This window comes from Nerophis lumbriciformis, linkage group LG16, assembly GCF_033978685.3.
Source record: "Nerophis lumbriciformis linkage group LG16, RoL_Nlum_v2.1, whole genome shotgun sequence".
Taxonomy (NCBI): domain Eukaryota; kingdom Metazoa; phylum Chordata; class Actinopteri; order Syngnathiformes; family Syngnathidae; genus Nerophis; species Nerophis lumbriciformis.
This window is the reverse complement of record NC_084563.2, coordinates 36,478,847-36,494,059: the sequence shown is the minus strand read 5'-3', so window position 1 is coordinate 36,494,059 and position 15,213 is coordinate 36,478,847. Positions and strand designations below refer to the sequence as shown.

The window sequence follows — 15,213 nt, the reverse complement described above, 5'->3', positions numbered from 1 at the left end:
GTTCTCCCGAAATGTGTTTGTCATTCTTGTTTGGTGTGGATTCACAGTGTGGTGCATATTTCAAACAGTGTTAAAGTTATTTATACGGGCACCGTCAGTGTAACCTGTATTGCTGTTGGCCAAGTATGCGTTGCACTCACGTCAGTGATGGCATCGGCAGTTCTTTTGACTGTACTGAATCACTAGAATCAGTTCCTTAAATTGATTCGTTCAAAAAATGTGTTCACCGAATCCCCCCCCCCCCAAAAAAAAAAAATAGGAGAGGGGGGCGTGTGTAGTACAGTACAGTGCAGACATTCGCGGGAGAAGCAGCAAATAGGGTAAACGCGAGTCCCTACACAGCTCTGTGCATGCAGTACACCAGGCAGTGAGTGACACAGTCAGCACAGTTCAGTACGTGAACCTGAATCACTTCTGCAGCAGCAATTCTGTGTGCAGGTCGGCGAATCATGAGTCAGTCAGTAACAGCTTCCCCAGCGGCAGATCTCGGTGTGTGTCAGTTCGTGAACGACACAAGCCCTCAGCACCCAATGAACGACGCCCACAGTGACTGAACGAGAGCCTCAATGTGACGTCCTTCTCCGCGACACAGTGTGTCAGTAGGTTCGCGAGTCCTGATTCTGAATGAGTGACTGAGTGCAGCGCGAACCTGAATCACGTCCTCAGCGACAACCAGTCAGTTCTTGTAGGTTCGTGAAGCGAACCTGAATCACTCAGCTACAGTTCTGTGGGCCAGAGGGCGACAGACGTGAATCGCTCTCTGCCCTGACAGACTCCCCTTGACGCTCGCAAACAGACATTGCAGCTGTAGTAGAGATTCTGTTACTTTTAAAAACACTGTGTGTGCGTTTCCGGCCTGTCCAATAAACAAAGTGTGACTAAATGTCTTGATTGTTAAATATGTTTTATTGCACTGAAATGAAAATAAGAAATAAATAAAAGTGGGAAATAAAAAAAATAGTAATAGCCTACTAAAATGCTTGCAATCACAGTTAAATAAATAGGCCTCGTTTGTTTAGTGCAAAAACAAATATCAAATTAAGAAACCCTTAACAAATGCCAACATAAAAACTAAATGTTCTGTAGCAAAGAAAATGTAAACTTAAATATGCAAACAAAAAGAAAATAAATACCTTCAAAATTAAACAAATAAATTAAGAGCCAGAAATGCCAACATAAAAACTAAATGTTCTGTAGCCTACGTTTAAAAATACAACAAAGAAAATATTAACTTAAATGTGCAAACAAAAAGAAAATAAATAGGCTACCTTAAATAAAACAAAAAAAATATTAAATCAAGTGCCAGAAAAGCCAACATTAAAACTAAAATTTCTGTAGCTTACATTTAAAAATATAAAAATGGAAATATCAACTTAAATATGCAATAAAAAAGAAAATAAATAGCTTAAACAATATAAAAATCAAGATAAATAATAGCCTATGTATATGTACATACATTAGTTATTATTTTTATTTTAAATCTTCTCAAAACACCCTGCCCTACACTTTACCCCCCGCCCCTCCCCCTCATGTCGCTGCTGCTCAGCCTTGCCCTGCCTGCACTGAGTTTCTTTCTGTCTCCTCTACTCTCATAACTTTATGTGTTGAGATAATATGGACGGGGCGCATGTGTGTGTTTGTTTTCATGTGGCTTGAGTCAACATTAGCCGTTAGCTTGGAGAATGAATGGAGAACGGATGCCAATGGCATGAAACATATTCCCGCGACGGGATTGGGGCAAGCAGAGCAGAGAGCGAGAGCGTTGTCGTTCACTGAGTGATTCATGTCGTTAATCCGCGGTGAACGAATCGTTCGCTCAGTCCCTCCCCCCGCCCCCATGATGAGTAGCTGGCTGCGTCGTTCGCCGACGTCGAGGGTTCAGTGAGTCACAGAATGCGCCAGTTCCACTCATACCGGCATGGTCGCGGCAGAGCTCAACTGAACTGAGAAAGGAACGAATCAGTTCATGAAGTGATTTGGTTCAGTACGTTCACTCAAAAGATTTGTTCATTCGAACGAATCGTTCGCGAACGACACAACATTAACTCACGTATGTGTGTGTGCGTGGCTGAAGCCGCACATATTGTATGACTAAGCCAGCATTCGCTGGACTGGGTGAAAAGCTGACGTGACGATTTCTGGAAGGGGTACTTAAATTTAAGAGTCTCCCGGGAGGGTTGGCAAGTATTAGAATTAGCGGTGAATGCGGTGTTACCGCGGCACCGCCGCTGAATATAATCAGCGGGCCCGCTCTAGTGTTAATTTGATATTGCCTCAAGGGCCAAGTGAAATTACACGGCGGGCCAAATTTGGCCCGCGGGCCAGCGTTTCACACCTCTGAATTAGACTGTCAGATATTCAATATTAGGCTGGACTGACTCCTTAATAAAGTTGTGACGTCTTGCGGGCCGAACTGGGCTGTAATTTGGACATACCTGCTTTAATTTCGCCACACCTAGTGTGTGTGTGACAATCATTGGTACTTTAACTTTAACTTTAACTTTAGGTGTTTGTTTTTACAGATGTCATTTAATTACCATTTATTATGCATAATTGTTTTGCAGTTGGCATTTTGTAGCATACCCACAAGAATATTAAAGTGTTGGTTCATGTGTCCTGCCAGGAGCCACAATCACCGGTGTGATTCCTGGATTCAATACCACGGTGCTGAAAAATCTACCAAGCTCTATGCGGCTGATCCAAGTAGAGAGTGTTCTTATGGGCTTTGCCTTCCTGTCTATGATCATCGTAAGTCAACACACCCTTACTTCTGTGATACCTGAATTTCTCCTTAGTTGGTATGTTCTTTACAACATGTTGTGTCCTAAATACCTTTTTTTGGCAGGGCGATTAGTGAATGAAGTGTGCTTTTGTAATAATTATCTCCAAGTACCAATTTAAATAATAGTACTTGGCTGGAATCAGTGCCATTTGCTTGTTAAAGCTCTGTCAAAATATTTTTTTTTAATTTTTGTATGAGGTTTCCTAAGATGAAGATAACTAATTTGAGTAACAGGAATGAAATATAGTTGCATGGCTTTTATATTGCATGTTTACACCAAACAAATTACAGTGATTCAACAAAAAATATTTTACAAAAAAAACAAAACATTAAAAGATAATTTAGGTAACACGATTATGTGTGATTTTTAACCCCAGTTATAATTTAAATATGATGAATTGTACAGAAAAATAAAAGAGTAAACTTTTTTTTTTTTTCTCTCTGTGGCCTGCAGATGATGTGAATGATGCAACTTAAATGTTTCGGAGCGGGTAATGTGTTCGGGTAACAGGCGCTACAGGACCGAGTCAAAACTTAGGGACACAGCTTAAGTGTACATTTTATATAAATATACATGTTTTTATTCAAAAAAATAAACTTAAAGAAAGGGAAGTTACACAAATACCCGTATTTTCCGCACCATAAGGCGCCCTGGGTTATAAGCCGCGCCTTCAATGAACGGCATATTTCAAAACTTTGTCCACCTATAAGCCGCCCCGTGTTATAAGCCGCATCTAACTGCGCTAAAGGAATGTCAAAAAAACAGTCAGATAGGTCAGTCAAACTTTAATAATATATTAAAAACCAGCGTGATGTGGGCGCGCATGGAGTCGTATATCAACATGGACGGAGCTGCGTGAAAAAAGCCACCCGGCCTCTTCGCGTAAACTTACCTTAACCACTCGCTCATCTTTTCTTCATCCATCCATCCCTTCGAGTTAGCTTTTATGATGACGCCGGCTGGAAAGGTCTCTTTTGGCAAGGTCTTCCTTTTGAATATCACCATGGGTGGAAGTTTCTGGCCATTAGCATGGCAAGCTAGAACCACAGTGAAGGATGACTTCTCATTCCCTGTGGTGCGAATATTCACCGTACGTGCTCCCGTTGTATCCACAGTGCGGTTCACAGGAATATCAAAAGTCAGTGGAACCTCGTCCATGTTGATAATGTTCTCTGGCCGGATCTTTTTTTCAGCTATCTTGTTTTTACAATATGCACGGAAAGTAGCCAGCTTTTCTTGAAAGTCTTTAGGCAGTTGCTGTGAAATAGTAGTCCGTGTGCGGATGGAGAGATTGCGTCTTTTCATGAACCGGAAACCTGTCGCTTAGTAGGAGCCATTTTGTGGTCTTTACAGATGTAAACACACAAAGGAAATGAAACGTAATATCCGCGCGCTTCTTCTTCTTCTTCTACGCGGGCGGGTGGTTGCTTACAGTAGAAGAAGAAGCGCTTCCTGTTCTATGGGGGCGGGTGCTTACCTTGGCGGTTGCTTGCGTAGAAGAAGAAGCACTTCCTCTTCTACGGGGAAAAAAGATGGCGGCTGTTTACCGCAGTTGCGAGACCGAAACTTTATGAAAATGAATCTTAATATTAATCCATATATAAAGCGCACCGGGTTATAAGCCGCACTGTCAGCTTTTGAGTAAATTTGTGGTTTTTAGGTGCGGCTAATAGTGCGGAAAATACGGTAGGTTAAAAATACAATCTTTCTGAAAGGTTAAAATGATTACATTTAGACTTAGACTTAATCTAGACTTACACTTCCTTTTTATTGTCATTCAAATATGAACTTTACAGTACAGATAAGATCGAAATTTCGTTGCATTAGTTCATGGTAGTGCAGGATAAAAATATAATAAATAGATTAACGTACAGATAAATATATTGCACTTTTGCATTTGCATCCACGTTTATGGATGTGTATTACGGTATTATTATTTCATGATCAAATCTAATTTTAGGAAGAAAAGACAGGTAACAAAAGCTATTTACCCAGTGTTAAATTAACATTTTAAATTATATTTATTAAATATGCAATAATATCAATGTGCACGAAACAAAAAAAACATTTTAAATTCAATTTTATCCTGCATTTATACAATGTATGTGTAGAAGATGCGTATGGCCCCGATTGGGTGAAACTGATAATAAGACCTGGAAATAAAAAAAAAAAAGCAGAAATGTTTGTTTCATCTTTCGAAAAATATCGAAATTGGCCTCACTGTTCTTAGTATTGTATTTTATTATATTTTAGTAATTGGATATTCTACCGAAAATCCCCTCAATAAATTGAGTAATTGGATACGTCACATATTTTTGTTTGGTTAAAGAACAATTATAAATACAAACAGAACCCCTAAAAGTGCTGTTTGCTACTTGCTCACAGTTACATTTTTCAAAGCAAAAAATATAACACAAACTCCATTGGTAAGCTTTTGTAACCAGTAGTGGTTTAACTGAACACATTTGTTTAAAACGTGTCTATATTTTTCACAATTATTAAGTTTATGTAATAATCTTTTTTGCCAGCCCGAACAAAAAAAAAAGGTGTTTACAGCTGTCACTCACCCGCACACATACAAAATCAGTCCAAGAGAAGCCACGAACAGTTCAGTCATGCAGTCATGTTGTTATTATGATAGGACATACATTCAATGACAGCTAACGCTAGCTATCCAAATTGCTATTATTAGCTAACAATACTAAAAGCTCATGCGTGTGCACGTGTTACGTACGTACGTATGTAGTGTACGTACATCATTAAATTCTAGAAGCCGTACAATGGTGGGATATACTGCTTAGAATACATTGGAAAGTTAGCTCCCTCTAGGCATCTGTGTAAATGTTGCAAACAGACCCTTTAACTATAAACATCATTACACCAGAGCATACTTTTATTGTCCTGCGATGAGGTGGCAACTTGTCCAGGGTGTACGCTGCCTTCCGCCCCATTGTAGCTGAGATAGGCTCCAGCGACCCCCCGCGACCCCAAAAAGGACAAGCGGTAGAAAATGGATGGATGGATGGTATACTTTTATTGTGAAATTACATTTTGCTGTTTTTAAAGACCTACTGCAAAAAAGGTAGTAATAGATCAGCTATATGTCATTGCTCTAGTGTTTTTAGGAATTTGCTGCAATTCAAATACTACGCGCTAAACAGCGTCTGCTAACTATAACATTTTGTGTACTATTAGTGGTTGTGTTGCGTGTGATCTACTAAAACTGTATGTACAATGGATAACTGGTGCCGACCAGCTTTTTTACAAGAGGATTTTGCACTATGAAGCTCTCAACATGGAGACACTCATTTACTGCACATTCATGTTATCATGTTGCTACTGTGCCTGTGGCGTTTTGCTGTGTTTTTAAACATGCAGCAGACATGTACCACTTTTTATGGGCTTTTTAAAAGCAGTCGTGCGGTGCAGCTACAGTGAAACCAACTTTTTTAGCACACTGAAGGTGCACCCTGGTAGACACTGGCAGCAAGTGTAAGCGTGCCCTGGAATGTTCCAGACACAAGAAAACTCTAAAGAAGTTTTTTTCATTTATATGACAAAACAAGGATCATTCAAAAACTGCCACCAAAACACATCCATGAAATTTGTTTTTATTGAGCCTTTTTAGTCATCCATAAAATTATAAAATAATATTGTTGAATTGACGATATGTCCCATGTATTGACAAGCATACATGGGACGGAAATGCAGTGCGATCGCCTCCTTTCTCACAACTATTTCTTTGCAACTGCCAGTTTGCATGTACATTTCAGATGTGCTAAATATAGACGCAAAACATCTCTTGCAGTACAGCTCTAGTCTTGATAAATCACACTTTGTGTGCCAAATAATTTGTGTTTTCTCCTCCAAGTATTGTGGGGGTTCTGATGATCAGCATATATTCTGCATATTCATGAACACAGACACGCTAAATGGATTCCACTCCTTATTTTACTCACTTACGAGACACAATCCTCTGCACACAAGTGTAGTAGATCAGCTTTTTAAGTTTGCACACATTTTAACACATGCACACCTTTAGTAAATGAAGTCCTAAGTCGGGTGTCATTCAGTCATCAGTGGAATAGCCCTGACATCAGTGATGGGCAGTAGTGAAGTGTGAAGTGAAGTGAATTATATTTATATAGCGCTTTTCTCAAGTGACTCAAAGCGCTTTACATTGTGAAACCCAATATCTAAGTTACATTTTTAAACCAGTGTGGGTGGCACTGGGAGCAGGTGGGTAAAGTGTCTTGCCCAAGGAGTGACTAGGATGGCGGAAGCGGGGATCGAACCTGCAACCCTGAATTGCTGGCACGGCCGCTCTACCAACCGAGCTATCCCGCCCCAAACAAGCTACATGTAGCTAAGCTACGTAGCTTAACTACATTTTCCAGAAGCTTGGCAGTAGCTTAACTACTTTTTTCAACACGTAGCTTTTCCTGTAGCGTAGCTACTTTTAGAACCATGGAGCTAGGTGGCTTAAATCAAAACTACTAGCTACAAAGAGAGAAAATGAACTGTGAATCCAGGCCAAAAGAGAAAATACCATGACCTGGATGAATGAGAACAGAACAGAGAAAATCCATGCTGATTGGTTTGTGTTCGTATGATGAGTCACAATTGGCTAAGGTTAGGACAAAAAATTACGGACCGGCCAATCAGAGGCAAGATAAGGCGGATCATAGAAACCAGGAAGCACAATCATAACAGTCATGCACTCATGTCACATGACGACGAGGGAGTCTGAGACAGAGGGACACTTCAAGCTGACCACTCAAAAAAAAAGAAACATACTTGAAAATGGCAGAGGGATTCTCTCCTGCAGATTAAATTTTACCTTTAGTGATGAAGATGACGTGCAGGAAACCCACAATAATGCGTGTCCTTGGCCATATTTAGACAAATGTTTGCGTTTAGAGAAAACAATGCCCAAAACCTTAGTTTTTAGTTGTTGTAAACCAAAATCCTAACTGCTCTCTGCATCTAAGACGTCCAACACAAATTTAGGAACACACATTAAGGTGAGTTGAGTTCATGAAAAGTTTTACTGCACATAACCATTACCAACTGTTCCCAAACAACACACAAGTAATTGTTTTTGTCAAGATATAGATAGATGCTGTTTTTTTTTACTGTAGGTAGACAAAATGAATAACATTATAGGGGTGGACCAACTAAATAAATACATACAGTGGGGTGCAGGGACCCCTAGAGGTATTTGTAGGGTGTCCCCAGCTACATGACAGATATTGGGTCCATTTGTACACTCTCAGTTACATTAACATTGATATTATACATGTGGGACCATAGATATAAATGCCGTTAAATGTAACTTTGATGTAGCAAGCTACTTTTGTCGTGTAGCTTGCTACAATTCTCTGCGGGTAGCTTCCTCTGTAGCTTAGCTACATTTAATCATGAGTAACTTGTAGCTTAGCTTACTACATTTTCCAAGTAGTTTGCCCATCACTGCCTGACATAATATAATGCACTGTATATTCCAGTCTGTATGTATGATTCTTCATTTATTTATTTTTTTTAAACTAATTGCAGCTGTTTATTATTCCATCCTTGTTAAAATCATGGAAAGCCCAAAAATAACATTTTTGAAGCATAAAGGGTAAACTGAAGGTCACATTATTAAGGATTACAGTGTTAAAGGATTTAGCATAATGTCAGTCCTGTGTCAATGTTTTCAAGTTCCATCTAAAGTTATTTTTCAAAAATCTTGTTCAGTTCCTTGTGCTTTGTGGAGCTGCCTACCGCCCGACAGAGGAGATTGACCTCCGCAGCATCGGCTGGGGGAACATCTTCCAGCTTCCTTTCAAACACCTCAGAGACTACCGCCTACGACTGCTCTGCCCTTTCTTCATCTACAGTGGACTCGAAGTTCTCTTTGCCATCAGCGGGCTCTCTTTGGTGCTGCGCTGCCATTAAGTCTTAACCTTAATTTCAAATGGATTTTTAACTGAGAGATGTGTAGATTGATTCATTTGTTCTCCCCACCCACAGTCCTACGGCGTTTGCACTTTGGGTCTGAAAAAACTGTGGCTCCTCGTGATGGTTTATGGATTTTCTTGCTCCGTCTTCTCCTCGCTGTCCCTCGGCCTCCTGCGTCTCCCGCGATGGACATGTCTGGCAGGGGGCGCTGTTGTGCATTTTGTGCTGTTGTTGGTTCTCATGGTGTTTTCTCCGGCTCCCCGAGACCTGACGTATGAGGGCCCCCTGCTGGTGATCTCCATCCTGTGGGGCCTCGGCACAGCCCTAAACAAGACTGGAGTCAGCAGTAAGTATCAGGTTGTGTTTTCTGTGCGAACGTTCATTTCTTTCATCTGCATGTGTTTGTGTGTGTCAGTCTTGCTTGGTATTTTGTATGCGGAGGAGAAAGAACGCCTGGACTTTGTCTTCACCATCTATCACTGGTTGCAGGCCATCGCCATCTTTGTCGTCTATCTCTGGTCAGGGTTGCCTATGAGGGTAGGTGCTGCCGTACGTTTTTGTGTGAGCACCTTGGACTCTGCTCTAGGGTTATCACGATACCAGAACTTTAATAGCCCATACAGACATTTTTTGGACTATAAGCCGCATCCAGTACATTTTAGAAGAAAAAATGTTTTGTTCATATATTTGCCGCACCGGGCTATAAGCCGCAGAGATATACCAATGCGTTGTTAAAATTAGATAATTACAAAGAAACCGTTATTGTTTCCAAACGGTGCCGGTAACACGGCAGTAAAACGGCTGATTAAACAAAACAGAAAAGTAATTGTTGTCTTTATTAATCCTTTTTTGACAGGGTCCCCAAACTTTTTGACTTGGGGGCGGTATTGGGTTAAAATAAATGTGGCCAGGGGCCGGGCTGTATATATATATATATAAATATATTTCCAGCGTAATGATGTCACGTTATCGATGGGATAATGCATTTTTAGACATTATGAATTGCCTGAGTGGCAAGGAGACACCGAGAGTAACAAGCGGTAGAAAATGGATTAGAAAGGACAGATTTAAAAAATGCTAATAAAAAAAAATTTGGGACTTCCTGCGGGCCGGATTTTGGATGCTGGTGGGCCGGATCCGTAGTTTGCTTTATGAGACGAATTTTTAATAAGGTTCAATATATTTATTAGGATTCTTATTCCTTGTAATTTGTAAACACTTTGAGTTTGAACAGTTTCTTAAAGGGGATCATTTTTTGATTTATTTGCTTAATAAATTCCATAATTTAGCCGTTAGCGGAAAAAAAGCCATAGATTAGCCGCACCTTTGCATAAGCCTCAGGGTTTAAAGTTTGGGAAGAAAGTAGTGGCTTGTAGCCTGGAAAATATGGTACTTATGAATTTCCAAGATTCACGATTCACAATAAAAAAAAAAACTGAACCCATTTACTCTTAAATTCACTACTTTATTGAAAACATCAAGTACTTAGGATCACTGTGCTTCAACATATTTTCACAGAGAATTTAAATTGCTGTATCTGCTGCCAAGAGAGGTAACTATACATTAAAAAAAAGAGCGGTGTTCTATAGGCTCTCAGTATATCAAAAAAACAATATTGTGCTTATGAATATGCTTGTAAGTAACAACAACAGTCAACTATTTTACATTCTGAAAAGAACAGTGGCATGGAGCCCTTTAGGTAAACAATATTGTTCTTAATAGTCTGGTGGTAGTGGCAGTGTGACGTCATCACGTCATTTGAAATGAAATAGGCTAATAAAAAAGGCTAAAACATGCACCACGGCACAGTGGTTTGGAATGACCGCAGTACCGGACATGTCCTCCATTTAATCAAACGAATGTATAGCCGGTGCTTAAATGGAAATAATCATATTTTCCTTCTCCCCACAAAAACAGGTCAAACTTGCCATCCTGTTGGCAACTTTGCTGCTATCTTGCTACTGCTACTGGCTAATGGAGCGCCGCCTAATGAAGAAAGAACGCCATCGACTTCCCCGCATCCCACGACCGAAGCACAAGGTGACCAGATATACAAATAACTGAGGGATTTATATTTTTTGTACCTTTATAAATGTTTAACGTGACAAGAAATTGAAGTTACTGTCAACAAAATTGGTAAGATCTTCATCGTGTATGGCCTATGTATCAAAGTCAAGGGGCTGCGGGGCAGATCCGGCCTGCGAATTAATTATCTATGGCCCCCGGAATGATATTTGACTAGTATTAGAACCGGCCCCCAGGCCACAGCCGCCTTCTGCTGTTTTGCACGCACCAATACTCCATCAGTGTTGGCGCTAGGAATTTTCAAAATGGGGTCCCAGGGACCCCATCAAGTCATAAAAATGGGGTCCCACAGTAAATTTTTGGGGTCCCACTTTTTTGTAACCGTTTTGAAAACAAATGATAAATGTATGCATTATCCTGTTATATATATATATATATATATATATATATATATATATATGTCTTAATAAGGTTATCCAAAAAATAGTGCTCGATACCGTAGTAGAGCGCAATATATGTATGTGTGGGGAAAAAAATCACAAGACTATTTCATCTCTACAGGCCTGTTTCATGAGGGGGGTACCCTCAATCGTCAGGAGATCTCCTGACGATTGAGGGTACCCCCCTCAATCGTCAGGAGATCTCCTGACGATTGAGGGTACCCCCCTCATGAAACAGGCCTGTAGAGATGAAATAGTCTTGTGATTTTTTCCCCCACACATACATATATATATATATATATATATATATATATATATATATATATACTGTATATATATATATATATATATATATATATATATATATATATATATATATATATATATACATTCTATATTGTGTTTTGGAAAAAGGTTGTCGTAAACGTTACTTAATGCATTAAAAAAATTAATACAAAAGAAAACACATGGTTATGCATATGTAGATTGACAAAGTTTGTATTTAGTTATAAACTTTCATTCACTTTCTTCTTTCCTTCATGGATCTAAACTTTACCGCTGCCGGTATTTTTTTCTATATTTTTATTGTAATATTTTCAGAATGTGTTTGTTCTATTTTTGGCCAAAGTAAGACAAAGAAAACAATCTGAAGTTTTATTTTTCAGTTTTAATGCCATGATTTTAATAGTCCGGCCCGCGTGTGCACAGATTTTCCTCCATGCGGCCCCTGAGCTATAAATAATTGGACACCCCTGGACTGTATGGCATGCATGGCATGTATGATGAAGATGACACACTGGAGCTTTGTCTGAATTAGTCACAGGGCCACCCGGTGGCAGCAGGAAATGACAAAAAAGGGATGTGGAATTAATGGTCATTATATTATTATTTAGTTCCTAATGCCTGAAGATATTCTGAGCTTCATGCCAGTTATTGACACACAGGAATAATGCCATTTGTGTACGCAGGTCAAAGGTTATCGCTACCTGGAAGACGGCAACTCAGACGAGTCAGACTCGGAGAAAAGCGAGGAGGATGATATTGAGGAAGAGGAGCAGTTGGCGAATGAGATAGGAGCGCTGGACATGCAGAATGAACGCCAGGACGGCGGGATACTGGGGGGTGACTCACTCAGGGCCAGGAGGAAGAGGGTAGAGGGTCAGCAGCACAGAGAGGAGGATGCCCATGTAATGGAGGGCCACATAGAGTGATTTTGCTATTTTTAAAGCGACAATTAGCAGGGATTTAAATTCAATGGTACAGGGAATTCACCAAATATGTCAGTTACTGTATTAGTGTAGCAAACCACATTTTTATGAACATATTGTACAGACCTCCCGCCCAACCCCAGATGATGATTTTACTGACTTCAGCTCAGGCAACAGCTGAGCTGAACAAATGTTTTTTGAAACAACCCAACATGTGTCTCAGCTTGTCCTGGTGACGCTAATAGGCCAGGGTTGTCAAAAAACAACAACAGTAAAACTATAGGGCAAGAGAGCAAGAAAAAACTGAGTGCAATATGAGTAAAAGTAGACATTTTCAAAGTAATAATTACTAATAATATACCTTGTCACCTATAGCACAAAGCTGGCACAAAGTTGTATACGTATATATAATGTCTGTTTTCAACATTTTTTAAAAGAAAACAAAAACATATCAAAATACTTTGACTTTCGGTGAAAAAAATTTGGACACCACGGGTCTAAAAAATTAGAAGCTCTAAAAATTAAATACAAATATAAACACAGTTTAGTTATTTAGTTAGTTAAATGGAATATAACAATTAATAAACAAAGTAATACTATTAACTCTTGAATAATGAATTTGAAAAATGTAATAAATGTATGACTTAGTATTAATGTTTTTGTGCAGGCAGACTTTTGACAAACTAAGTTATGAAGTTACACAATCATAATTTTTTTTTTTGTTATTGTTATTATTCTGTTATTATACTATTCTTATAAGAGGAGTTTGTAACATTTTGTCAAAAACAAAAATAACTTCAAAACAGTAAAAATGTAAGGAAAAAAAAGCGAAAGGCCTAATGTAATGAGAAAAAGCTGACATTTTGCGAATAATAATTAATCATAATATTTTTTTTTTCACCGATAACACAAGGCTGACACAAAATTGTGTCTTTAAATGTATATAATGTCTGTTTTGAACATTTCTTTCTGCATAATTTGGCTTTTCAATATGCAAGTTTGGACACCCCTTTAATACCCGGTCTGTGTACCACTCACAAGTTTATAGACACATTTTCAATGAGCAACTTCTGAACGTGTCTCTAAAATTTTGACTGTTCTGTATATGAATTTGGTATGTCGGATTAATCGCTTGTTGGCGCTATCAGGTACACATTTTGTTATTGGTCTTCGAGTTGCTGTAAAGTAAGAAAAAAAAAAAGGCTAAAAACAATCCAATATGCTAAGAAGTTGTATACAGTGTTACCTCAGGATATAAGCGCCCCGGCCCAGCTTTTCGAAGTATACAACTTGTCTCTCAGTAAATTATAATAATGCTTTAGTTTAAGAACACAAATTGGAGTTACGAGCCTCCCCACCACTAGTTGGCGTAGTGATTGTCACAGTGAACTCCGTACGATCCGACCAAAACATCCAGTCTTACTTGTTGGCATTAGCTTGTATTTAGAGATAGACATAACTTTGTTTTTCCAAGCATTGGACAAACGAAAGTTAGTGTGAAGGACAGTGCTGAGAAGAAGATGGTGATGATATTCATTGAATTACGGGTAAAGAAATAAATAATCAAAACATGACAGAGCGTGTATAGCTATCTAACGTGCTGAAACGGTACGAACGTAGCACTGCTCGCCAGCACCATACTGAAGCAGAATGAGTCGATAACGCCAGCAAAGGCCAACATTTATCCATGAAAATATGGAGAAGCTGCTGTGTTTGACGGAGAAGCAGCTGGAAGGAGGTACTGCAGAATTCCACACTTCATGGTAAATACTCTACATTATTATTACATTACTTCATAATACTACTGAAGTTTTGTGTACTACGGTACATCCAGTTCTGCTTACCAAAAGTGGCCAACTCGCTTCATTCCATGTCAGCGAGCCTTTGCATTGCATTGTTTTATACAATACTATCTAAAAGGTTGTTTTATTTTTAAGATCAATGTTACATGTTGAAATGTTGATGTTTCAATTGAATTGATTTTAATTTATTTTAAAGGGCAACATTGTTTCTCCAGGTACGAGCTGCGTCACAGAACCAATTTCACTTCTATCCTGATGTACTAGGTTTTCAAGAAAGAAACAGCTTGATGTTAGCTTTGTGTTTTTCTTAGCATCAACATTTCCACTTTTTTTTCCTTGTGTTATATAATTTTTGCTGTTTGTGTTTATAAAATGTACACTCTTTACACCACTGTTCTGTTCCGATGAAACCGTGACCTTTTCCATGATGCTAAGCTAAGTGTATGACAACATAATACGTTGTGACCGATACTAAAAAGAATAGACTAGTGTTGCCATAACATTTCAAAAAAGAAAATGCTTGAAAATACACATTCTGGAAGGTATTGGCTAATTCGAATATTTTTTTTGCTGTTGAAGACTTCCTGTGTTTCTTCTTAATTTATATGTTTTTTTTTCAGTTTTGCATTAAATATGAATAACACTAACCAAGTGCCAGCTCCACCTGGGTTCCATAAACATATAAATGTATGCATTACTGCAAATGCTTTCCAAAATAATCTAAAATTAAAGGAAGTCTCGCAACTCGCTAATCGGACAAAACATCATGCGATGAGAAATATAAATGGGTTATACTTGTATTGCGCTTTGTCTACCTTCAAGGTATTCAAAGCGCTTTGACACTATTTCCACATTCAACCATTCACACACACATTCACACACTGATGGCGGGAGATCCCATGCAAGGCCCTAACCACGACCCATCAGGAGCAAGGGTGAAGTGTCTTGCCCAAGGACACAACGGACATGACTAGGATGGTGGAAGCCGGGTATCATACCAGGAACCCTGGCA

At 39.0% G+C, this 15,213-nt stretch overlaps 1 protein-coding gene across 2 annotated transcripts in view; it reads left to right on the top strand.

Moving 5' to 3' along the window:
- The window catches only part of unc93b1 (unc-93 homolog B1, TLR signaling regulator), a 43,141-nt gene extending 28,362 nt beyond the window's left edge, over nucleotides 1–14,779 (top strand). For both annotated transcript variants that reach the window (XM_061977067.1, XM_061977066.1), the window contains exons 8-13: nucleotides 2,624–2,748; nucleotides 8,523–8,705; nucleotides 8,799–9,072; nucleotides 9,142–9,263; nucleotides 10,644–10,766; nucleotides 12,160–14,779. In XM_061977067.1, the coding sequence (XP_061833051.1) occupies nucleotides 2,624–2,748; nucleotides 8,523–8,705; nucleotides 8,799–9,072; nucleotides 9,142–9,263; nucleotides 10,644–10,766; nucleotides 12,160–12,402 (1,070 nt within the window). In that variant the 3' untranslated portion in view covers nucleotides 12,403–14,779. The remainder of the gene's footprint in view (nucleotides 1–2,623; nucleotides 2,749–8,522; nucleotides 8,706–8,798; nucleotides 9,073–9,141; nucleotides 9,264–10,643; nucleotides 10,767–12,159) is intronic.
- The last annotated feature ends 434 nt before the right edge of the window (nucleotides 14,780–15,213 follow it).